The sequence below is a fragment of the Macaca fascicularis genome, chromosome 4, assembly GCF_037993035.2.
Source record: "Macaca fascicularis isolate 582-1 chromosome 4, T2T-MFA8v1.1".
Lineage (NCBI taxonomy): Eukaryota > Metazoa > Chordata > Mammalia > Primates > Cercopithecidae > Macaca > Macaca fascicularis.
Genome location: NC_088378.1, coordinates 145,756,321 through 145,781,921, shown reverse-complemented (window position 1 = coordinate 145,781,921; position 25,601 = coordinate 145,756,321). Strand labels below are relative to the sequence as shown.

Sequence of the window (25,601 nt, the reverse complement as noted above, 5' to 3'; positions counted from 1 at the left end):
CTGAAATAGCAAGGCACCCCTGGAAGCTTCAGGCTCCTCCATAGGCGAGTGCCCACCCACCTATCAGGTAAGAGGTGCAACTGACACTCAGTACGCGGAGGAGCGCGCTGACAAAGGGTTTACCTGTCCGAATTGAAGTACGCTTGACTGGCTGTGGGCTGGCTGGCTCTTGCACGCAGAATACATTTCCCAGTGCTGTCTGCGGCTGGAGAGATTTAGGGTTTGGGACGTGGCTAGCACAGGCCTGAGATCCTAATTGGGAGGTGTAGGCATGGCGGCTGGAGAGTCTGATCTATGTGACACTTTCACTGTGACTAGGGTATAACTTGAATAATTTGTATGCAGTAAAGTTCCTCTGCATTACATCATTGACAGCTCTCTAGTAAGCAAAGGACAAAAACAGGTTCTCATTATCTCTTTTTATAACACACAAACATTAAACCACTAATTAAAAATCACAGGGCCCCAGAAAAATCAGACACCTTTATTTTACAATAAAAATAGCCAATTAAACACACACTGTATGTCAGGCTGTCTTCTAAGTACTTTACATGTTTTATCGCATTTGAGAAGGCAAAAATCAGCCCTGCTATTAACCAGACTCAATGACACTGACAGGCTGCTGCAAACTTAACGTCAAGCAATATTTCTACCAAAATGATACTGTAGCAGCTGTAAAGTGTCATAATTGTTAAAGGTGGAGGGAGTCCAGGTTCTCAGCATCTTGAACAAAGAATTGAACAAATCGCACAAACAAAGCAAGGAAGAGACAAAGGGATTTATTGAAAGTGAAAGTACACTCCACAGGGTACCAAGCATAGGAACTCAAAGATACCGGTACAGAAGTTTTGGGCGTTTAAATACCCCCTAGAGGATTCAATTGGTTACTTCCGTAAGCCCTATGTAAATGGAGAGGATGAAGTAAAGTTACAAAGTCATTTATGGTGTAAGCCATATGGAGAGGATATTTCCTGTTATACCTGAAGTGTGCACCAGCTGTATATTCCCTGCCTCCAGGCCCTATTTTCCTGCCTCAATAATCACTCTTTTTAAATGTTTATTGTTTCCTTACCAATGGCATGCCCAGCTTTGCCTTGCTACTCTCACTAAAAAAAAGATTATCTTGTTTGCTGAAATCATGAGATTGTCAAGAATTTTGCTATTTGAAATGAACGAATTATTATTAACACATTACAGAAGAGTAAATAGTCACAGAGAGGTTAAGTAACTCACCCAAGGTCATTCACTTGATTTAACTACAGGAGCACATATTCTTAATTGCTGTAGAAACAGGCCCAAGATGTTATTAAAGTTTCACAACTAGCAAATGGCAAAACTAGGATTAGAATCCCTTTCTATTCTCAGTTCAGTCTTTTTCCTATACTATCTCACTGTGGTATTTTTTGGATTGGGGCATATGTGTGTATGTGCTCTCTAGCTCCTCTGCCTGATCTTGTATACATCTCCGTATTACAAATGACAACATCTCTGGGATCCAGTCTCTTCATACTTAAAATAGAAACTAAATCAGTTTCCATCCATTGATAAGGTATAACCTTATCAAGACCAGCCTGGCCAACATGGTGAAACCCCATCTCTACTAAAAATACAAAAAAATCAGCTGGGTGTAATGGTAAGGGCTTGAGGCTGAGGCAGGAGAATCGCTCAAACCCAGGAGGCAGAGGTTGCAGTGAGCCGAGATGGTGCCACTGCACTCCAGCCTGGGTGGCAGAGCAAGACTCTGGGAAGGAAGGAAGGAAGGAAGGAAGGAAGGAAGGAAGGAAGGAAGGAAGGAAGGAAGGAAGGAAGGAAGGAAGGAAGGAAGGAAGGGAGGGAGGGAGGGAGGGAGGGAGGGAGGGAGGGAGGGAGGGGAGGGAGGTAGGGAACATTCTTCTGAAGTTTGTAAAACTAGGTATTTAGGTGCCTCCTGCTGTCCCTTTTTTTTTTTTTTTTTTTTTTGGAGACGGAGTCTCGCTCTGTCGCCCAGGCTGGAGTGCAGTGGCCGGATCTCAGCTCACTGCAAGCTCCGCCTCCCGGGTCTACGCCATTCTCCTGCCTCAGCCTCCCGAGTAGCTGGGACTACAGGCGCCCGCCACCTCGCCCAGCTAGTTTTTTGTATTTTTTAGTAGAGACGGGGTTTCACTGTGTTAGCCAGGATGGTCTCGATCTCATGACCTCGTGATCCGCCCGTCTCGGCCTCCCAAAGTGCTGGGATTACAGGCTTGAGCCACCGTGCCCGGCCACTGCTGTCCCTTGATATTATTCCTAAGTGGCTCCTTCCACCCATTGTCATGAAGATTAAATGAGTTAATAATGTAATGTAATGGTTCTGAGAACACAACCTGGCAAGTGACATAAGGAGGATCTAAAGGGAATTGTGAACCACTGAGTCAGATGGAAGTGAGAATTAAGTATCTAGAAAACAACAACAACAACAACAAAAACAAAACTATTTAACCAGAGCCTAACCTGCTGGGCTTTTATCAGGACCTAACAGACCTTGGGAAATGGAAATACCCAACTCCAGTCATCTCTAGCCTCCCACATGGAAGAAGGGAAATACCCAACTCTAGCCCACTCTAGTCATCCTGTCCCACCAAAGGGGGGTAGGGGAAACTGAGAAAGGTGTGAAGTTTCCAATCCAGAGATATAGACTGACCAAAAGACTGAGACCTACTCAAAGAACTATAGAATGCTTCCCCTTCCCCCATACCTTGATACCACATTTCTAAAGGCCTAGGGATGGTTGCTTGAGCCCAGGAGTTCAAGACCAGTCTGGGCAACATAGTAAGATCTTGTCTATACAGAAAAACTAGTCAGGCATGGTGGTATGTGCCTGTAGTCCTAGCTACTTAGGAGGCTGACGTGGGAGGAGTGCTTGACCCAGGAGGTGGAGGGTGCAGTGAGTCATGACCATGCCACTGCACTCCAGCCTAGGTGACAGAGCAAAACTCTGTCTCAAAAAAAGTTTTAGGCTGAGTGTGGTGGCTCACACCTGTAGTCCCATCACTTTAGGAGGCCAAGACAGGCAGATCACCTGAGGTCAGTGAGACCAGCCTGGCCAACATGGTGAAACCTTGTCTCTACTAAAAATACAAAAATTAGCTGGGCCGTGGTGGCATGCACCTGTAATCCCAGCTACTCAGGAGGCTGAGGTAGGAGAATTGCTTGAATCCGGAAGGTGGAGGTTGCAGTGAGCCGAGATTGGGCCACTACAGCCTGGGTGACAGAGCAAGACTCCATCTCAAAAAAAAAAAAAAAAAAAAAAAAAAAAAAAAAAAAAGGCTGGGGGCAGTGGCCCATGCCTATAATCCCAGCACTTTGGGAGGCTGAGGCAGGCAGATCACCTGAGATCAGGAGTTCAAAAGCAGCCTGGCCAACATGATGAAACCCCATCTCTACTAAAAATACCAAAAATTAGCCAGGCATAGTGATAGACGCCAGTAATCCCAGCTACTCAGGAGACTGATTTATCATTATAGGAGGCTGAGACGGGAGAATCATTTGAACCCGGGAGGCAGAGGTTGCAGTGAGCTGAGACTGCGCCATGGTACTCCAGCCTGGGCAACAAGAGGGAAATTCTGTCTCAAAAAAAAAAAAAAAAACCAAAAAAAAAAAAAAGCAAAAAAAATTGGCCTATTTGCAGCAGTTCTTTTACTCAGCACAGCATTTGCAGATATCAAGAAAATACAAGGCGTGTGAAAAAGGCAAAAAATAAAACAAAACAAAAACAAATACAGACAGTTTGAAGAGGAAGAGCAAGCATCAGAACCAGACTCACATATGGTAGGGATGTTAGAATTCTCATACCAGAAATTTGAAACAACCATGATTAAGAAGATTAAGATGCTAAAGTCTCTGATGGGTAAAGTAGACACCATACAAGAATAGATAGGTAATATAAGCATAGAGATATAAATTCTAAGAACCAGAAAGAAATGCTAGAGATTAAAAGCACTGTAACAGAAATGAAAATGATTTTGATGGCCTTATTGGTAGACCAGACATAGCAGAAAAAAAGAATCTCTGATTTTGATGTTTATCCTAATAGAAAGCATCAAAATTGAAAAGCAGGCTGAGCACAGTGGCTCACACTTGTAATCCCAGCACTTTGGGAGGCCAAGGTGGGCAGATCACTTGGGGTCAGGAGGTTAAGACCAGCCTGGCCAACATAGTAAAACCCCATCTCTACCAAAAATACAAACATTAGCTGGGAGTGGTGGCGCATGCCTGTAGTCCCAGCTACTCAGGAGGCTGAGACTGGAGAATGGCTTGAACACAGGAAGCAGAGGTTGCAGTGAGCTGAGACTGTGCCACTGTACTCCAGCCTGGGCAACAGAGTCAGACCCTGTCTCATAAAAAACCAAACACAAAACTGAAAAGCAAAGAGAACAAATTCTGAAAAAAACAGAATATTTAAGGACCGGGACAACTACAAAAGGGTATAACATAGGTATAATAGGAATACCAAAAAAAGAAGAAAGACACCGAGAGAGAGAGACACAAAGACAGGGGGTGGGGAAGGAAGGAATAAAGAAAGAGAAAAAATATTTGAAACAATAATGACTGAGAATTCTCCCAAATTAATGTCAGATATCAAACCACAGATCAAATTGGCTTAGAGAACACTGAGCAAAATAAATGCCTAAAAAAACTACACCTAGTAGCTTGGTCAGTTTGAGTCACTATAACAAATTATCGTAGACAAGGTGCCTTATTAACAAAAGAAATTTATTTCTTACACCTCTGGGTTCTGAAAATCTGAGATCAGGGTGACAACATAATTGGATTTGGGTGAGGGCCCTTTTCTGGGTTGCAGACTGCTAAGCTCTTGTATCTTCACATGGTGGAGAGCAGAGAAAGGAAATAAGCTCTTTCATGACTCTTATAAGGGCACTAATCCTATTAATGAGGGCCCCACCCACACGGCCTCATCTAATCCTAGTTACTTCTTAAAGGCCCCATCTCTTAATAATACCACATTGAGGGGTAGGGTTTCAACTTATAAATTTTGGGGAAACACAAACATTTAGTCTAGAACACCTAGGGATAATATTTTTAAGCTACAGAAAATCAAAATTAAAGAAAAATCCTCGAAGAAGCCATAGAGGGGAAAAAACAACTTATATATAGAGGAGTAAAGATAAGATTTACATTTGACTTCTCAGAAACCATGCAAGGAAGAAGAGAGTGGAGTGAAATATTTAAGTGTTTAGAGATTAAAAACCACCTATTCTGTACTCTGAAAAAATTATCCTTCAAAAGTTGAGGAAAAATAAAGACTTTCTCAGAGAAACAAAAGTTAAAGGATTTGTTGTCAGTAGACCTGTCTTGCATGAGTTCGAGACCAGCCTGGCCAACATGGTGAAACCCTGTCTCTACTAAAAATACAAAAATTAGCCTGGTTTGTTGGTGCATGCCTGTTATCCCAGTTACTCAGGAGGCTGAGGCACAAGAATTGCTTGAACCTGGGAAGCGAAGGTTGCAGTAAGCCAAGATCACACCACTGCACTCAAGCCTGGGTGACAGAGTGAGACTCTATCTCAAAAAAAAAAAAAAAAAAAAAGATAATGAATAAGTAAAGGTAAAATAAAAACATTTTTCTTATTCTTAGTTGATGTAATACAGCCAATTTTTAATTGACCTAAAAGTTTGTTCAAAATAATAACAACAATGTATTTATTCAATGATATATTGTGTATATTCAATTAAATATACACACACTCTTATGTATACTTCTGTATATGCAAAATGAGTGACAGCAATGAACCAAGGAACAGAAAGAAGAAATTAGAATTATTTTGTTATTGGCCAGGCGCTGTGGCTCACACCTGTAATCCCAGCACTTTGGGAGGCCAAGGCAGGCAGATCACCTGAGGTCAGGAGTTCGAGACCAGCCTGGCCAACATGGCGAAACCCCATCTCTACTAAAAGTACAAAAATTAGCTGGGTATCAGGGGAACCCCACCTCCGATATTCAACGCGGGTCCTTTTCTATTTTCCCTAAGTGTCGGCTGGTCTGAAAAATAAAGGGAAAGAGTACAAAAGAGAAAAATTATAAAGCTGGGTGTCCGGGGGAGACATCACATTTCGGCAGGTTCCGTGATGCTCCCTGAGCCTTAAAACCAGCAAGTTTTTATTAGCAATTTTCAAAAGGGGAGGGAGTATACGAATAGGGTGTGGGTCACAGCGATCACATGCTTCACAAGGTAATAAAATATCACAAAGCAAATGGAGGCAGGGTGAGATCACAGGACCACAGGATAGGGCAAAATTAAAATTGCTAATGAAGTTTCAGGCACGCATTGTCATTGATAACATCTTATCAGGAGACAGGGTTTGAGAGCAGACAACCAGTATGACCAAAATTTATTAGGCGGGAATTTCCTCGTCCTCATAAGCCTGGGAGCGCTACAGGAGACCGGGGCTTATTTCATCCCTTTGTCTACGACCGTAAAAGACAGCTGTTCCCAAAGTGGCCATTTTAGAGGCCTCCCCTCAGGGACACATTCTCTTTCTCAGGGATGTTCCTTGCTGAGAAAAAGAATTCAGTAATAGTTCTCCTATTTGCTTTTGAAAGAAGAGAAATATGGCTCTGTTCCACCCGGCTCACTGGCAGTCAGAGTTTAAAGTTATCTCCCTTGTTCCCTGAACATTGCTGGCATCTTGTTCTTTTTTCAAGGTGCCCAGATTTCATATTGTTCAAACACACATGCTCTACAAACAATTTGTGCGGTTAATGCAATCATCACAGCATGCTGAGGCGACATACATCTTCCTCAGCTTATGAAGATAACAGGATTAAGAGATTAAGGACAGGCATAGGAAATCACAAGGGTATTGATTGGAGAAGTGATAAGTGTCCATGAAATCTTTACAATTTATGTCCAGAGATTGCAGTAAAGACGGGAGTAAGAAATTATAAAAGTATGAATTTGGGGAACTAATAAATGTCCATGAAATCTTCACAATTTATATTCTTCTGCCATGGCTTCTGCCATGGCTTCAGCCAGTCCCTCTGTTTGGGGTCCCTGACTTCCCACAACAGCTGGGCATGGTGGCGGGCACCTGCAATCCCAGCTACTTAGGGGGCTGAGGCAGGAGAAGCCTGAACATGGGAGGTGGAGGTTGCAGTGAGCCAAGATCGTGTCACTGCACTCCAGGTTGGGCAACAAGAGTAAGACTCCATTTCAAAAAAAAAAAAAAAAGAATTTTTTTTTATTATAAGGTACTTGCCATACTACCCATGAAGCTTTATAGTGTTATTTGACAGTGGACTCAGATTAGTTATAAATATACATGGCAAACTCTAGATTAACCACTTAGAAAAAAGAAGTATAACTAATATGCTAATAATGAAGAAAAATAAAATCATATAAAGGGTTTAATTAAAACAAAAAAGTCAGAAAAAAGCAGTAGACAAAAATAACAAGAACAAAGGCAACAAATAGAAAACAGTTAACAAGCATAGTAGATATTAATCCAACTATATCAATAATACTTTCAACATCAGTGGTCTAAATGCACCATTTTAAGGCAGAGATTGTGAAGAAATAATATATGTTATCTACAGGAAACTCACTTTAAAGATAAAGACACATATAGATTAAAAGTAAATCAATAAAGTTATACCATACTAACACTAATCAAAAGAGAGCAGAAGTAGCTATATTAATTTCAGACAGAGCAGACTTCAAAGCAAGGAGAGCTATCAGGAATAAAAAGGGGAATTATGTAATGAGAAAGGGGTTAATTCTCTAAGAAGGTATAATCCTTAATGTGTATGCACCTAAAAACAGACTTTCAAAATACATGAGGCAGAAACTGATAGAACTTCAAGAAGGAAGAGATGAATCTACTGTCACAGAAATCTCAAATATTCTTTATCAGAAATGTGCAGATCCGGGAAGCAGAAAATCAGTAAGGATATAGTTGAAATCAACAACATCATCAATCAACTGGATATAATAGCCATCTTAGACTTCATCCAAGAACAGCAGAATACTCTTTCTTCTCAAACTCACATGGAACATTAATCAATATAGACCATGTTCTGGGCTGTAAAACATACCTTAATAAATTTAAAAGAATAGAAATTATACAGTGACTTATCTCAGATGACAATAGATTTAACTAGAAATCAATAACAGAAAGCTCATTGGAAAATCTCCCAAATACTTGGAGATTAAGCAATACACTTCCAAATAATACATGGGTCAAAGAAAAAATGCCAAGAGCAATTAAAAGATACTTTGAACTACATGAAAATGAAAACACAACTTAGCAAAATTTATGGAATGCTGTGAAAGCAGTGCTTAGGGGGAATTTATGGCAATGAATATATACATACTAGAAATAGCATAAAAATACCTAGGAATAAATTTAACCAAGGAAGTGAAAGATCTGTACACTGAATACTGCAAGACATTGCTTAAAGAAATTAAAGAAGACCTAAATAATTGGAAAGACATCCCATGTTCATGGGTTGGAAGGCTAACTATTGATAAGATGATAATACTATTTGATATACAGATTCAATGTATTCCTTATAAAAATTTCAACCTTTGTTTGCAGAAATAGAAAATCCCACCCTAAAATTCATATGGAAAATCACATTACATAACCAATGAAACCCTTGAAGAAAAGAATAAAGTTTAAAGACACACACTTCATAATTTCAAAACTTTACACAAGCCTACAGTAACGTAAAGAGTGTGGTGCTGGAGAATAGGTATATAGACCCATAAAACAGAAAAGAGAGCCCAGAAATAAACCTCACATATATGGTTGATTGATTTTCAACAAGTGCCAAGACCATTCAATCGGAAATGGACAGTATTTTCAACAAATGGTGCTGGAAAAACTGGATATCCAAATGCAAAATAATAAAGTTGTAGTATTTACACCATCTATAAAAATTAACCCAAAATGGATCAAGGACTTAAATTTAAGAAGTAAAACTATAAAACTCTTAGCAGAAGACATAAAAATCTTTATTAGAGAATGTAATTTTCAAGTATGGCACAGGTGATAAAAATAAATTGAGCTTGATCAAAATCAAAAAGTTTTATGCATCAAAGGACACTATCAAAAGAGAGAAAAACTTCACAGAACGGGAGAAAATATTTGCAAATCATATATCTGAAGAAGAATTAATATGTGGAATATATAAAAACTTATGCAACACAACAAAACCTACTTCAAAATAGGCAAAGGATTTGAACAGACATTTCTCCAAAGAAGACATACAAATAAGCACATGACAAGATGCTCAACATCACTAGCCATTAGGGAAATGCAAATCAAAGCCACAATGAGATAAAGCTTCATACCCATTAGGATGGCTATAATACAACAACTACAACAAAACAGAAGTTAACAAATGTTGGCAAAGATGTGGAGAAACTAGAACCCTCCTGCACTGCCGATGGGAATGTAAAATGATGCAGCTGTTAGGGAAAACAGTTTGATGGTTCCTCAAAAAAGCTGATCACAGAATTACCACATGATTTAGCAATTCAACGCCTAGGTGTATACCCAAAGAATTGAAAACAGTGACTCAGATACTTGTACACCAATGTTCATAGCAGCATTATTCACAATGGCCAAAAGGCGGGAACCACCCAAGTGTTCAACAAGAGATGAATGGATAAACAAAATATTATGTATGTATATTTATACACTGTTTATGTATAAACACACACATATACACAATGGAATATTATTTAGCTATTAAAAGGCATGAAGGATACATGCTGCAATATTAATGAACCTTGAAAATATTATGCTAATTAAAATAATCCAGAAATAAATGGACAAATATTGTATTATTTTACTTATACAGCATATCTAGAACAGGCAAATTCATAGAAACATAATATAAAATAAAGGTTACCAGGGACTGTGGGGAGCAGGGAATAGAGAATGCTCAATGGGCATCTTTAGGGATGATGAAAATGTTCTAGAATTAGATAGTGATGGTGCTGTTGTGAATACACTAAAAACTTTATTGTATGACTTTAAAATGGTAACTTTAATGTTATGCGTAGTTTACCACAGTTTGAAAGTATTTTTAATTTTTAAAAATAGAAAATGATAAAATTAGATTTTATCTCTTTCCAGCTTTATAATTTGGATCTTGCTCCTTTGTACGTCAAGGCTCATGCTTTATATTTACTTGATGTTTCTATGGTACTTGTGCACAGCTGTCATATATCAGATCTGCAGTTTTGCACATGCGTTCCACTCTTCTAGTTCCTCAACTATTTGTAAGGTTGCCCTCCTCTATGTTTTCCGTTAAATCTTCCATTGCTTAAACCACTCCAATGTCCCTCGTTCCATAAGTTTCCCGTACTCTGAACTCCCAGGGCACATTGTGCAACTTCATTACCTTATATTAAAATTATCTGGAATTTAAAAAATCTACTAGATTATGGTAGTGTCCTGATTTTATTTATCTTTTTCTTTTGGTGAAATTTGAGACGTGTCTTGCATTTAACCGTATTTAAGCATCTAGATTGTGCAACGGAGCCAGTTTGGAGAGACCACCTGCATCAAAATTATCTGGGATGCCCGCTGAAAATGCAATGTTCCAGGCCAATGAGTCAATCTCGGAGTGTAAATCTTGTGAAGCTGTATTTTAACAAGCTCGCTTGGTGATTTATTTATGTACGCTATTTAAAACTCTATGAACCACCGATGTAGGCTATACTTTGTAGTGCATTAAGGTGGTCTTCGGTACCTCTCGCAGACCCCCTTCCTCTTGCCTCTAGCACCAACCTCTCAGCCTCTCACATACCAGGGGAGGGGCTTTGCAAAAACTTTCAGGAAAGTGAATCCCAGCACAGCCCTGCTCTCGCTGGCTCTCGGGCGCAGGCGCAGAGCTGCGACCGCCGCTGATATGTTGCCCACTCTCTGTGTGGTCTCTGTTTTGCAACTGGTCGTCGGCGTCAGGAGACTTAGGTCCAAGCGACTGCTCAGACAATGCCTGGCCCCGCATACCGAGCAGAGCATGATCAGCAGCAGCCTAAGTGGAAGAGTGCCTGTGATCCTAGGAAACCTGACGGGCGATGGAGCAGCGATTCGACGCGTGGGTTTCTCTTTAATCCTTCCGACTTCCCCAAGCCCCGCGCACTCAGGTTCCGCTCCAAGTGCGGGACCTGCCCGGGGTGTGTCGGGGGTACTCGGCCGGAGGCGGCCGGTGAGTGGGGCTTACAGGGCCCCGGGACCGAGGTGGGTGCTCTTGGAGGTTCTGGAAAGTGGAAACACGGTTTCTTCGAAGGAAGCGGGCGAAAGGGTCGCGGGTGGTTTGGCTGCAGGTCGGGTCAGGAGGTACCTCCACGGTTGGGAAGCTGAGTGGCGAGGGTTCGAGAGGGCCCCCAGCACTCGTCTCACGGGCGGGCCAGCCTAGTTCCTCTGCGGCAGTGACAGCCAGTGGTTTTCCCCGGGTGTATCCCTGGGAGATGAGAAAGAGCAGGGTTGCACCCTGCTTCCCCTCTAGCTGGGCGAGGGAGGGCTTCGGTACTGGCGTGTTTCCCTGGTGCTTACTGAGTGCAGGCACTGCTCCAAGAGTTTTTACCTGCATTAATTCATTTAATCCTCGCATCAACCCTATGAAATAGTGTACTATTATTATCCCCATGTTACAGATAAGGAAATTGAGGCACACAGAGATGAAGTATTTGCTCGGCCGGGGTCAGTGGCTCACGCCTGTAATCCCAGCACTTTGGGAGGCCAAGGCGGGCGAATTATCTGAGGTCAGCAGTTCAAGACCAGCCTGGGCAATATGGTGAAACCCCTTCTCTACTAAAAATACAAAAATTGGGTGGGAGTGGTGGTGCGCGCCTGTAATCCCTGCTACTCGGGAGGCTGAGGCAGGGGAATCACTTGTACCCAGGAGGCGGAAGTTGGAGTGAGCCGAGACCACGCCATTGCACTCCAGCCTGGGCAACAAGAGTGAAACTCCATTCCCCTGCACCAAAAAAAAAAAAAAAAAAAAAAAAAGAATTACTTGCTTAAGTTGTAGAGGCTAGTGAGTGCCAGTCCTTAGGTTTTGGTTCTGGTGATGAAGATTGGTACTTGAATAAAGTAGTTGTTAATTATTTGTTGTAGGTGTATTGACAGTTACTGTGGATCTTTGTGTGTGAGTTTGTGCTTTATGTGTGAGTTTGTGCTTTGAGCCAATTTCTGTGAACATTGTTACCTGAAGATCACCTTTGGTAGGACAAGATTTTCTCTATTCTGTGGTTAAACTGAGGCTGCCTAGGCACTTCTGCTGATTGCTTTGTGGATTGGCAAAGACTCCAGGAAGCAATCAACCTAGTGCCACAAAACAAAGCACCCGGAGAAGCCCTATTCCAGATTCTTCAAAACCTTCTTCCTTCTGAAGGGGGTGGAAAATAAAGGAGAATTATCCCTGGATCAAGAATTGATTATAGGAGAGACTGGCAATGTCAAAAGAATTTTAGATAATTAGGGTAACAGTGGTGGCCAGCGCTGTTAGTGCTAGAAAGTTAGTCATATAAAGGAATGGCAAACCACCAGGTTGGCTAGGGCAGCAGCATGTTGTGACCACTTAAGAGAATAATGATTTTGTGGGAATACAGTATCCACAGAGCAGTAAGGTGACTCAAATAATGAAAGGATGAGGAAGAAAGGATAAAAGGAGCGGCAACTTTCCACATCAAGATGGAGGAATCCCTTGGATGGACTCTGGAAAAAGGTATGGGCCTAACATTGTGGAGACAGGCCTTAACCTCCTGGCCTCTCTGAAATATGTTTGGGGGCTATCCCTGAAACTTTTGTCACATCCGCTAGTCTTCCCTTTCCCATCTTATATACATCCTCCAAAGCCGGGAAAAAGAATGTATCTCTCCATGCTCTAGAGCAGCAGCTGCTGAAGGGAGCCTCATAAATCCTCTGACAGCATCTTTCCTTAAACATATACCATCACAGTTTTCAAATTCATTGATGTGAGATGAGCACAGCAATAGCATCATCTCCCTTATACTATATATCATTCTTTATTGTAAATGTTTTGCCATAGTTTAACTTGCAGTATTCATGAAAGCTTTGTGAGAAAAGACAAGCCCATGCTAGTAATAGTGTTTTATAATGTGGTACAAGATTTTTCAGAAAGGTGACTTGACCAAGGAAGCACAGCTGTAAGCAGTGTCATCTGTATTCTATTTTGACCCTCAGGAAGAAGTAAGGGGACTAGTGCCATAGTGTCTTTGAACTCATACACCATATGAAGAGAATGTCAAAGAGGTTGGATCACTTAAATAATTTAGAGAAAGTTTGGATTTGGCTCAGATCTGTCTTTTATCATAAAAGATGAACTTGAAACCCAGACATAAGTGTCCATTGTCATTTTCTTTATATCTGAGAGGAGATGGGATTACTTTGGGCATTCATTTTACTTTTTTTTTTTTTTTTTGAGACAGAGTTTCGCTCTTGTGGCTTAGGCTGGAGTGCCGTGGTACTATCTCGGCTCACTGCAACCTCCACCTCCTGGGTTCAAGCGATTTTCCTGCCTCAGCCTCCCAAAGTAGCTGTGATTACAGGGCCCGCCACCACACCCAGCTAATTTTTTTGTATTTTTAGTTGAGATGGGGTTTCACCATATTGGCCAGGCTGGTCTTGAACTCCTGACCTCAGGTGATCACCCGCCTCGGCCTCCCAATCGTTTTACTTCTTAATCCTTAGGGTTGCATTCAACAGGGCTGGATGTGGACATTACTAGACAGAGGTTCTGGATGCCTTAGACTATGACCTTTGCCCATTTCTGCCTTTCATTAAAAATAAAACCAAGTGGAGGCAGATGATGGAAAGGCAACTGTCTACCTCTCCATAAGATCCATATTCCACATGAATTAAGTATTCTTCTCTCTTTTCTGAAAGTGTGTTCCATCTTGGCAAGCAGAGACACATTTGTCCCTTCTTAGATGAGTCTGCCAAATTTTGCCAAGGGGACTATTCTTTATTTGGCTGTTGACTGTTCTTAATATCTTCAACACTCCCTCACTCTAATTTATCATTATTAATTAATGAACACAGGCTTTTTTTGGCCTATTTCTTGAATGGTTTTATCTGAAACATGGACCTTGAGATCTTACATGTCTGTGAGGATTTGAAAAAGAGTAGATTCATTGTAGTTCTCTCCCCTTAGTCTAGGCAGATGGCTATGTGCCTCAAAATTTGGGATCTAAAGTTAAACTACTGGGTATCAGATAGCTTTGGACAAATCAAGTCCAGCATCTTCATTTTTCAGGTGAGGAGACACAAAACCAGATTGTTTATTTTCCCCTGATTTCTATATAGCTACCAATGGAGCTATAACCAAAATCCAGCTTACCTAGTCAGTGCCTGTAGCTCTGGGCCTCTATCTGATGTTTCCCTGAATTGTGCTAAGGATGCCACTTGCACTTCAGTGGAGGCCAGAGACTTTTTTTTTTTTTTTTTTTTTTAGATGATGGAGTCTTACTCTGTCACCCAGGCTGGAGTGCAGTGGTACAGTCTTGGCTCACTGCAGCCTCTACCTCCTGGGTTCAAGTGATTCTCCTGCCTCAGCCTCCTGAGTAGCTGACACTACAGGTGCGTGCCACCACGACTGGCTAATTTTTATATTTGTAGTAGTACTGGGTTTCACCATGTTGGGCTGGTCTCAAACTCCTGACCTCAGGTGATCTGCCCACCACGGCCTCCCAAAATGCTGGGATTACAGGCATGAGCCACCATGCCCGGCCAAGGCCAGAGACTTTACTCCATAGGTTACACAGATAGGGCTGTTAGTGTGGCTGAGATTTACTGCAGCGTTTCAGGGACTGGCTCTGGGAGGTCATCACTCTCTACACTCCTACGCCACTCTGAAGTCAAGGTCATGCTGATATCCTTCTGACATCAGTGGAGTTTAGTTTCTTGGCCATTTACAGGCCCCTAAACAGAAAGTGTGACTCAGGCATTCTTTCCCTGTCTGTTGAGAAGCAACACATACTGTATGGTATAATGAGTTTGAATCTAGGATTTATTACTTGGCCTTGTGCCAAATTACTTAACTTCTCTGTACTTACACTATTTATTTGTATTGCGGGAATAATAATAATTCCCCTCTCACAGAGTTAAAATGAGTCAATATTCATAAAATTCTTAGAATAGACAGGCCCAAAGAAAGGCCGTTTCTGGAGACTACTTCCAAGTTAGATTCCTTTCATAAGTTCTTTTTAAATTTTTTCTAGGTAGAAAGTTTCTCTAGTGGAGTTTGTATCTATCTATCATATGTGTCACATACACTAACACATCTAATGCATAATACAGTTGTATATATAATGAGCTTATTTGAAATGAAAAAAATAACTACTCTTTGAGACGCTTGCACTGTACAGTATGATATGGCTTGGATACGTGTCTCCACCAAATCTCAAGTTGAATTGTAATCTCAAATGTTGGAGATGGGACCTGACAGGAGGTGACTGGATCTTACAGGTCGATACCTCAGGGCTTGGTGCAGTCCTTGCGATAATGCATAAGTTCTCATGAGATCTGGTTGTGTAAAAGTGTGTGGTACCTCTCCACCTCTCTTTTCTCCTGCTTTTGCCGTGTGATGTGCCTGATGCCCCTTTGCCTTCCACCATGAGTAAAAGCTCCCTGAGGTCTCCCCAGAAGCTGAGCAGATGCCAGCACCATGGTTGTACAGCCTGAAGAACTGTGAGCCAATTAAACCTATTTTCTTTATAAATTACCCAGCCTCAAGTATTTCTTTATAGCAATGCAAGAATGGCCTAATACAGCAAATTGGTACTGAGGAGCATGCTTGGCTATAAAGTTACTTAAAAATGTGAAAGGAACTTTGGAAGTGGGTAACAGGCAGAGGATGGAAGAGTTTGGAGGGCTCAGAAGATGGGAAGATGAGGGAAAGTTTGGAATTTCTTAGAGACTGGTTAAATGTTTGTGACAAAAATGCTGATAGTGATATGGACAGTGAAGTCCAGGCTGACAAGGTCTCAGATGGCAATGAAGAACTTATTGGGAACTAAAGCAAAGGTCATATGTGTTATGCCTTAGGAAGATGTAGCCTGGCTCTTTCTAACAGTCTGTCTGTCCTCAGATGTAGGAGGAAAGAAGTGACTTAAAGTTTGAAGTTATATTTAAAGGGAAAGCAGAGCATAAAAGTTTGGAAAATTTGCAGAGAAAAAAGAAAAAAAAAAAAGCTTTTTCAGGAGAGAAATTCAAGCAGGCCATGGAGCAACCACTTACTAGAGAGATTTGCAAACTAAAAAGGAGCCAAGTGCTAATAGTCAAGAAAACAGGAAAAAGGCCTGAAAGGCATCTCAGAGATCTAAGAGGCGATGCCTCCCTTCACAGGCTCAGAGACCCAGGAGGGCTTAAGGATTTCAGGGCCAGATCCTGGGTCCCACTGCCCTGCACCACTCCAGGAGGCTGCTCCTAAATCCTGGTTGCTTGGGCTCCAGCCATGGTTCCAATGGGCCCAGGTACGGCTCAGGCTGCTGCTCTGGAGGGTAGAAACTGTAAGCCTTGGTGGCTTCCATGTGGTGTTAAGCCTGTGGATATGCACAGTGCAAGAGTAAAGGAGGCTTGGCAGCCTCTGCCTAGATTTAAGTGGATGTATGAAAAGGCCTGGGTGTCCAGGCAGAAGCCTGCTGTAAGGGGCAGAGCCCCTTTAGAGAACCTCTACTAGGGCAGTCCAGAGGGGAAATGTGAGGCTGGAGGCCCCACACAGGGTCCCCACTGCACTGCCTAGTGGAGCTGTGGGAAGGGAGCCACCATCCAGACCCCAGAATGGTAGATCCTGTGCTTAGACCCTGTGCTTGGAAAAGCCACAGGCACTCAACAACCTGGGAGAGCAATGTGGGGCTGAATTCTGCAAAACCACAGAAGTGGAACTGTCCAAGACTTTGGGAACCCACCCCTTGCACCATTGTGCCCTACATGTGGGACATATAGGAGATTATTTTGGAGCTTTAAGATTTAATGACTGCCTTGCTGCATTTCGAGCTTGAGTGGAGCTTGTAGCCCTTTCTTTTGGCTGATTTCTCCCTTTTACAATGGGAGTGTTTACCCAGTGCCTGCACCTCCATTGTATCTTGGAAGTAAATAAATTGTAATGTACAGGTTCATAGGTGGAAGAAGTTCATCTCCAGATGAGACTTTGGACTTGGACTTGGGACTTTTGAGTTAATGCCAGAGTGACTTAAGACTTTAGGGTACTGTTGAGCAGTCCCCTAAAAATACTGATTATATTTTGCAATGTGAGGACATGAGACTTGGGGGCCAAAAGCAGAATGATATGGTTTGAATATATGTCCCCATCAAATCTCATGTTGAATTGTAATCCCCAGCGTTGGAGGTGAAGCCTTATGGGAGGTGATTGGATCGTGGAGGTAGATCCCTCATGGCTTGGTGCTGTCCTTGCAATAATGAGTGAGTTCTCGTGAGATCTGGTGTGTAAAAGTCTGTGGCCCCTCCCTCCTGCCTTGCTCCTGCTTTCACCATGTGATATACCTGCTCCCCTTTCACCTTCTGTCATGAGTAAAAGCTCCCTGAAGGCTCACCAGAAGCTGAGAAGATGCCAACACCATGCTTTTACAGCCTGCAGAACCATGAGCCAATTAAACCTCTTTCCTTTATAAATTACCCAGCCTCAGGTATTTCTTTACAGCAATGCAAGAACAGCCTAATACACAGTATATACACATTAGTTGATTATATATAGTCTCATATCAAATTGGCACAGTTTGACAGTAATTAAAATATTAATAAGCATGAGAGTGAACTTCAACTTGGCCATATCCAAGAACTCTGTCATAGTTCTTTCTCTTGTCAGGATATTCGGCCTACTTTTAGATATCCTATATTTCAGGGTTCTTCTAGTGAGACAGTTTGCAAAAATCTTCAAATTTTGGATCTCCCTGCTTTCATATTGCCTCCAAAAACTAAATATTTCCTAACAATCTCTCTTCTCCAGAATGGGATATGATATTTAATAATGTAGTAATATTCCACTAAGTACAACATTCCCATTAGTTCTCATATTACCTTATGGCAGTATGGGTGTTCTCAAATCTTCAGAGACTTCTGTTGGGGACAAGAACTTTTGCTTTAGTAGCTTTAGAGGCTTTGTAATTTACCTACTGGGAGATGCAGTATTCATCTATCATGTAATTGTCAATATTTTAGTTCCATTGCACTAGAGAATTATTTCTCTACCCTTCAGACCTACCATTCCCTTTACTATTCTGAAATAAAATTCATAGATTATACTACCTACCTATGAAATAATTTCAAAAGTATCAATATGTTACCTTAACTAGAATATGAAGGAGAAGGAAAAGGAAAATTATTTATAATCAAATAATATGCATTTCAGCAGGTAAATGACTGGATGAAATAGATGCTTACACCTATTAGAACCACTGTGAATTCAACTACAAATGCAGCCTGATTTATGAATTATGTTTGTTAATCTAATACTATAAGTGGCTTTACTTCCCTGAAATGGTGAAAAATTCCTAATAACATTGAAACTAAAAATGTATATTTTGGCTGGACTCGGTGGCTCATCCCTGTAATCCCAGTATTTTGGGAGGCTGAGGTGGACAGATCACTTGAGCCCAGGAGTTTGATGCCAGCCTGGGCAACATGGTGAAACCCTATCTCTACAAAATAAAATAAAAATTCGCCATACATGGTGGTGTGTGCCTGTAGTCTCGCTACTTAGGAGGCTGAAGTCAGAGGATCACCTGAACCTGGGGAGGTCAAGGCTGCAGTGAATTGTAATTGTACCACGGCACTCCAACCTGGGTGATAGAGTGAGACCCTGTCTCAAAAAAAGAAAAAAAATGTATATTTCCTTGATTTTCCAATACATATTAAAGCTATGCAAAATAGTGTATGTATGCATAAAGCGTTATTAGGTTTTAGTTTCAGGTAACTATTAACAACTTTTTTGAAAGTCAGGTAGGATAAATGACAGTTCTTTGTTCTGCAGGAATGTCTATCATCCCTGGCCCCCATTAAATTCTAATAGTACTATCCAATCGTGACAACCCAAAACACCCTCACAAATTCCCCCAAAGTCTCCCTAGGATGCCATCTTGAGGATCACTATAATAAAAGAGAAAGGTAGTAGTGAACTGACAATAAAATAATGTGTTAGGCCATTCTTGCATTGCTATGGAAATGAAATACCTGAGGTTGGGTAATTTATACAGAAAAGAGATTTAATTGGCTCACAGTTCTGCAGGCTGTGCAAGCATTGCTCCAGCATCTGCTTCTGGAGAGGGCCTCAGGAAGTTTCCAATTATGGTGAAAGGTAAAAGAGGAGCAAGCATGTCACATGGTAAGAGCAGGGGCAAGAGACTGCAAGGGAGGGGAGGTCCCGAACTTTTAAGCAACTAAATCTCACATGAACTAACTGAGCAAGAACTCGCTTATCACCAAGGGGATGCTGCTAAACCAGTCAGGAGGAATCTGCCTCCATGATCCCATCATCTCCCACCAGGCCCCACTTCCAACATTGGGAATCACATTTTTTTCTTTTTTTCAGGGGAGGGTGGGGAGGAATCACATTTCAGCATGAGATTTGGAGGGAACAAACATCTAAACCATATCAGATAACAATGGAGGAGCTTAAGGATCTGAGCTGCAAGAATGGAAGTTAGCCAAGGTAGCAGTAAGGCAAATTCCTATTTAGGAATGTTGGCATCATAAAGTATGCAACTGGATCTTTTTTGTGTGTGTGTGAGACAGAGTCTCACTCTGTCACCCAGGCTGGAGTGCAGTGCTGCGATCTCAGCTCACTGCAACCTCTGCCTCCCAGGTTCAAGCAGTTCTCCAGCCTCAGCCTCCCGAGTAGCTGGGATTACAGGCATGCACCACCATACCCAACTAATTTTTGTAGAGACGGGGTTTCATCATGTTGGCTAGGCTGGTCGCGAACTCCTGACCTCGAGTGATCTGTCCGCCTCGGCCTCCCAGAGAGTTGAGATTACAGGCATGAGCCACTGCGCCCCACAGCAATTGGATCTTAATGTAAGATTCTACAATAAGAAATTCTGACTTCTGCATCAACCCAGTAGTAGTGCTTTTTATCTTCCCTGTTTTCAGTTGAAAGGCATGTTCTTGGCAAAGCTGAACATAGACGGCATCATCATGTTACTTGAGGTTCTCCATGCATGGCTTCTTGGCACATATCCTCCAAGGCTAACCTCCACATCTGAGAGGTCCCAGTCTATGAGAAAGGAAAGATTTTTATGAAGCCAGATTAACTCCCTAATCTCATGGATCTCAAGTTATGCTGTGAGCAGAAATATTTGGGGGAACTGTTATACAGTTCATTGCCTCCTTTAATACACAAGGGCTCCAAGTTAATTAAGAGGAGGGGTTAAACAAGCTTTAATGAGGAAATTTAGAGTCCAGGGATGGGCAAGAAGAAAAAGCACAGGTTCCCAGATCTTCTTATTTTCCTGACAAAGGCTGCTGGAGCCAGGATATTCTGCTGGACACTCTGATAGGTTGGTGTTCCAGGAGAGGTCCTTGCTGCCCTGTTGCTCTCACTTCTTATAATACAAGTGGAAAACAACATTGTCAGTGTTCAGATGAACATACTACTTGGTGCCAGGCAATATGAATGTGAGGTGTTTGCTTTTTAAACAAGAGTTATCTGGGAAAGCTAACTGTCTAGTACCTGGGAAACTTGAGATCTTTGGGAAGTTTCAACCCCTTTGTAGAGAGAAGGGGCCTCCTGTCCTATGGGAAGCTGAGTTTCTGTTTTATACCCGCCTGCTGTGAGAAGAATGTTAGGGGGCAGAAGATAGTCCAAGTTAGCACTTTGTTCAAGCAACCTAGACTGTATTTCTAAGGTTTTCTGGACATTCAACTTGTCAAGTCACGTGAACTTATTAAAATACAAATGCCTGGGTCCCATCAGACTTGCTAGATCCAAAGCAAGGTTCAGATATCTGGAGTAACAAGTGTCATAAGTAATTCTGATGTGTATGTGTTTGTGTATGTAACCCGTGTGTGTGTATGTAACCCATCTTTTGGCATCTAATTTTAGTCCCTTTCAGAGACTCATTTTCTCCAGCCCCTCCTGCCATAGACCCTGTGAAAGCTCACTCTACCTTTTCTATAGATAAAAACACTGAGATTGAGCTCTGGATAGCTCTGTGTCTTCAGCACCAGCAGCCTTGTGTTAAATCATTTCTAATCTGCAGGAACCCCAGCATGTGAATTGGACTTTATCACCCAGTTGGAGGAAGAATAACAGTAGATGTTGGATCTTCAGGAAAGCTGAAGAGGGCAGTGCCTCTACTGTCTAGGTAAGTAGTGTCATAAGAAGACCACCAATTTGATGTTGAGAAGATGAGTTCTAGTCCAAGCCCTTGCAATTTGTTGGGTCATGTAGGCAAGTGACTCAATCTGTTTTCTATCTGTCAGATGAGTGGGTTGGCCTAGATGATGTCTAAGTTCTGCTAAATCTCTGATAGTCTAGGACTGTAGACTTCTTTAGAAGAATACCTGAAGTATAATAATTGGAAGAAGGGTTGAGAGGCAAATGGGAAGAGCAGTGTGGTAGTTATTATTTCTGAAATTTTTATTCTCTTTCAATCCCAGGAAAATGATTGCATTCAGGCTTGATCAAGTCATCTTTCTTTTTTCCATTTCTTTTTTCTACGCTTGAGAGTCTCGATTCTTCTCATCCTTCTCCTTGCTCTCATTTTCCATGACTAATCAGCTACCATAAAAGCTACCTTTTAATCCCCAACTCTCTGTCATCAGCTGGTACACCTGCTCATTTCCATTTGTTTGGGTTAGCATATTACCCAATAACTCTTTCGATATTTCTTGATGTCTCTGTGTTCACCATGCCCACTGCAAAAATTCTGCCTCTTATCTCTTCTGGCTTTGTTCTCCTCCACTACCCTTTTTTGTTTTCTCCTCACATAAAGTTGCTAGTATGCATGAATTCAAATTAGTTGTCTTTTCTCTGCTGGTTTATTTTCTTTGCTCTCCACAGTAGACACAGGTGACATTTACACTTTAAATGTCTTTCAGATAGAGGAATTTGAACTGAACCAAAGCATCAACACCAATCAGACTTTTTCCAAAAAACTAGAGTTTTCAGGCTCAGCAATGGAAAGCCTCAGAGAGAATACTGCTCAGGTTCCTACAAATGAAGAAGCCTCTAAAAATGAAGGCCAATTATCAAGGCAGACAAAATGTCCTGCACAGAAGAAATCCTCTTTTGAGAACACAGTGGTCAGAAAAGTGTCAGTGACACTTGAAGAAATTTTCATGGGGGAGGGAGGCCCTGAATCCAGTGAATTTAGTCTAAGCCCAAAGCTTGACACACAACAGAATATTCCAAAGGGAGATGGATCCCCAATATCTAGGAAAAACTCCAAAGATAATTCAGATTTAATTAAACACCAAAGACTTTTCTCACAAAGAAAACCTTGTAAATGCAATAAATGTGAAAAAGCCTTTAGTTACCAATCAGACCTTCTTGTACACAGTAGAATTCATAGTGGAGAAAAGCCTTTTGAATGCAACAAATGTGGGAAATCTTTCAGCCGAAGTACACATCTTACTGAACATCAAAGAACTCACACTGGAGAGAAACCTTATGAATGCAATGAATGTGGAAAAGCTTTTAGCCGGAGCACACATCTTAGTCTACATCAGAGAATCCATACTGGAGAAAAACCATATGAATGTAGTGAATGTGGAAAAGCATTTAGCCGAAGCACTAACCTTAGTCAACATCAGCGAACTCATACTCAAGAAAGGCCTTACAAATGTAATGAATGTGGGAAAGCCTTCGGTGACCGTTCAACCATAATTCAGCATCAACGAATACACACTGGAGAGAATCCCTATGAATGCAGTAAATGTGGAAAAGCTTTCAGTTGGATCTCATCGCTTATTGAACATCAGAGAACACACACTGGGGAGAACCCCTATGAGTGCGATGACTGTGGGAAAATGTTCAGTCGAAGCTCATCTCTTACAGAACATCAGAGAATCCACACTGGAGAAAAGCCCCACGAGTGTAGAGTGTGTGGAAAGGGCTTCAGTCGAAGCTCATCCCTTATTATTCATCAGAGAATTCATACCGGGGAGAAGCCGTACAAATGTAATGACTGTGGAAAAGCCTTCAGTCAGAGTTCAACTCTCATCAGACATCAGCACCTTCATACTAAAGAGTAATATCTGAGCTTTTATTAATGTTAGCACAAGAACATATATACCTAACCTCCCACCACTGAAATATATATATTTCAAGTATATATATACTTGTTCTGATTTATTAGATACCTATACCCGTTTTAAGCTTTCATTCATTCTTTTCATCCATCTCAAATAAGTTTGCAATAAAACAAAAGGATGACTCAAAAAACCTAACATATGCAATCTAATATTCTGAAGGGCTCCAACTTTAGAGTATAAAGCTACCTGACACCTTGTAGTTTCTCTGCTAATCTAGTCCATCAAGCGTGGGTCCCTGAACCACGAGGTAATCCTCTGTTTTCTAACCACATCTGCCCCTTCACATGAAGAGAAAATCCTGTGTGTGTGTCTTCATACTTGCTGGCTCTAGTACCGGAAGAGAGGGATCTGGCTTCAGAGCAGGACCAAAAATTTCTTACCATCTGGGGATAATAGTGTTGAGGCAAATTCATTCTCTTGACTTGCAAAGACAGAGTTTTCTCATCTTCCTCCTTCTCTTACCTTTTTTGTAGTAGCATTTTTCCTCAAAGTATAACTCATTTTTTTACTAGTGCGTAACTAATCCTAGTGTTATTTTATCACATTTTTACCAAGAATGTTCCAAAAACCTTGGAGACGTTCCTCCATGATCTCGGGAAAAAAAGTTGCCAAATGCTGTGCTGTTTTTTGTTTTGTTTTTTAAATTTTCTTTCATTTACAGACTTCATGAAACTTATATTCTGTGGCTTTGACCCTCACCAATCTTGGAAGATTGATCTCTCAAGGACAAACCCAGTGCCTATTTCTCAGTCCTTTTTCTACTTGACATTTGCAGAACTGGCACTTTTGGCCACTGTTATACCTTAAAGCTTGAGCTTCTTTCAGGATCTATGATTCTGTGCTGATCTACACTTTTCCTACCTCCCAGCATTTCTTTGATTGTCAATGATCAGCTCTGTGATTTAGGACCAGGGTTAGGCCAGAATAATCTCATTTCATCAAGTTATAAAACTTGAGGTAGTGCAACTAGATTATACACTTCTTGAAGACAGAAATCTTGGTTTGTTTGTTGTTTTATTTTTGAGAGAAGGTCTTACTCTGTTGCCCAGGCTGGAGTGCAATGGCACAATCATAGCTCACCGTAGCCTTGAACTCCTGGGCTCCTGCCACAGCTTCCTGAGTAGCTAGGGCTGCAGGTGTGTACCACCACACCCAAAATTTTAAAATTTGTTTGTGGAGACAGGATCTCACTATGTTGGCAAGGCTGGCCTCCATCTCCTGAACTCCAATAATTCTCCCACCTCGGCTTCCCAAAACACTGACATTACAGGTATGAGCCACCACACCTGCCAGAAATCTTGTTATTGATTGATATAAAACATCACAAAGTGCTGAGTAGACACTGAATGCCCTGTAATTATTGCTCACTGATTCCTCTTTATCCTCTGTAATCAATCAACTTGACTTTATTTGATATAGATTAATAATTGATTTCTTTCTTTCTACTGCTGCTTCCAAATTCTTGGTACCTTGTGCCTAGATTACTAAATTGATCACTGTTGACTCACTACCATTATCTAGCTCCTTACTAAACTACTATTTTGTTAAAAAATAGTCTACAGTTTCCCAGTGACCTCTGCCCCAAATGGAAACTTCTTTAACCTAAAGACCTTTCATAGTTTGATCTACTTAATTTACTTCCTTTCTCTTCTCAAAGGTAATGCATGCGGGCAGGTCTGTTTTTTGTCCCTACTATACCCTCTTCTCACACTTTGCTTCTTTTCAAACCATTCCTTGGCACTTTTACATGTCCTGCTTTCTTCTTTGTATTCCAGAAACCCTTTCTACCCTTTTCTAAATGCCACACTCATATCCTGACTCTGTGATACTTTCAGTCCCCTACCTTCTTAGAAATCCTTTGTAGTGATGATTTGCATTATTCTCCTGTGTTAGACACCTTCTTTAGTTTTCTGGTTCTTTCACAAGTACTTTTTTACATAAGCTGTTTTGAAGTTGTAAATCATCCTAAATCTTTTATAAGCCTCATATAATACATAGTACAATGCCAGCCTGGACTCTAGTTTTAATCTAAATGCATAGGGTTTAATTTACCAGCATAATGTTTTTAGTCTTTTGAATGATGAGGTAACCTCATAGGTGTTTTGGCCCACTTTGTTTTTCCTTGAATTTACATATATAACTGACTATTTAGACTGACTCCTTTAGATCTCCTGGGATGCTGACCTCTTGGCTTTCCAGTTCATGAGATTATTGTAAAGAATAAGTGAGTTCATTTATGTAAAGTAGTAAAACAGTGCCTGACATATAGTAAATACTCAATAAATTCTAATTGTTATGATTCTACTGATTCA

General features: G+C 41.2%; 2 protein-coding genes across 4 annotated transcripts in view; one reads left to right on the top strand and one right to left on the bottom strand.

The window, feature by feature from the left end:
* LOC123572768 (uncharacterized) overlaps positions 1–10,999 on the bottom strand; it is a 25,294-nt gene extending 14,295 nt beyond the window's left edge. Inside the window, exons 1-2 of the mRNA XM_074039115.1 lie at positions 10,799–10,999; positions 86–205 (exon numbers count right to left, since the gene is read on the bottom strand). Coding sequence (XP_073895216.1) covers positions 86–205; positions 10,799–10,999 — 321 coding nt within the window. The remainder of the gene's footprint in view (positions 1–85; positions 206–10,798) is intronic.
* On the top strand, positions 10,880–25,601 carry ZNF391 (zinc finger protein 391). 3 transcript variants are annotated; one of them, XM_005553777.5, is made up of 3 exons: positions 10,880–11,089; positions 21,234–21,338; positions 22,075–25,601. In XM_005553777.5, exon 3 carries the CDS (start codon positions 22,153–22,155, stop codon positions 23,227–23,229), a length of 1,077 nt encoding a protein of 358 aa, XP_005553834.2. In that variant the 5' UTR covers positions 10,880–11,089; positions 21,234–21,338; positions 22,075–22,152; the 3' UTR covers positions 23,230–25,601. The 3 variants fall into 3 exon arrangements, with proteins under 3 accessions (XP_005553834.2, XP_005553837.2, XP_005553839.2); XM_005553780.5 differs by having other exon boundaries at positions 10,880–11,200; XM_005553782.5 differs by having other exon boundaries at positions 10,880–11,232.

Excerpts from the sequence above, each read along its gene's own strand:
- ZNF391 (XM_005553777.5), top strand. The coding sequence starts at position 22,153 with ATGGAAAGCCTCAGAGAGAATACTGCTCAGGTTCCTACAAATGAAGAA.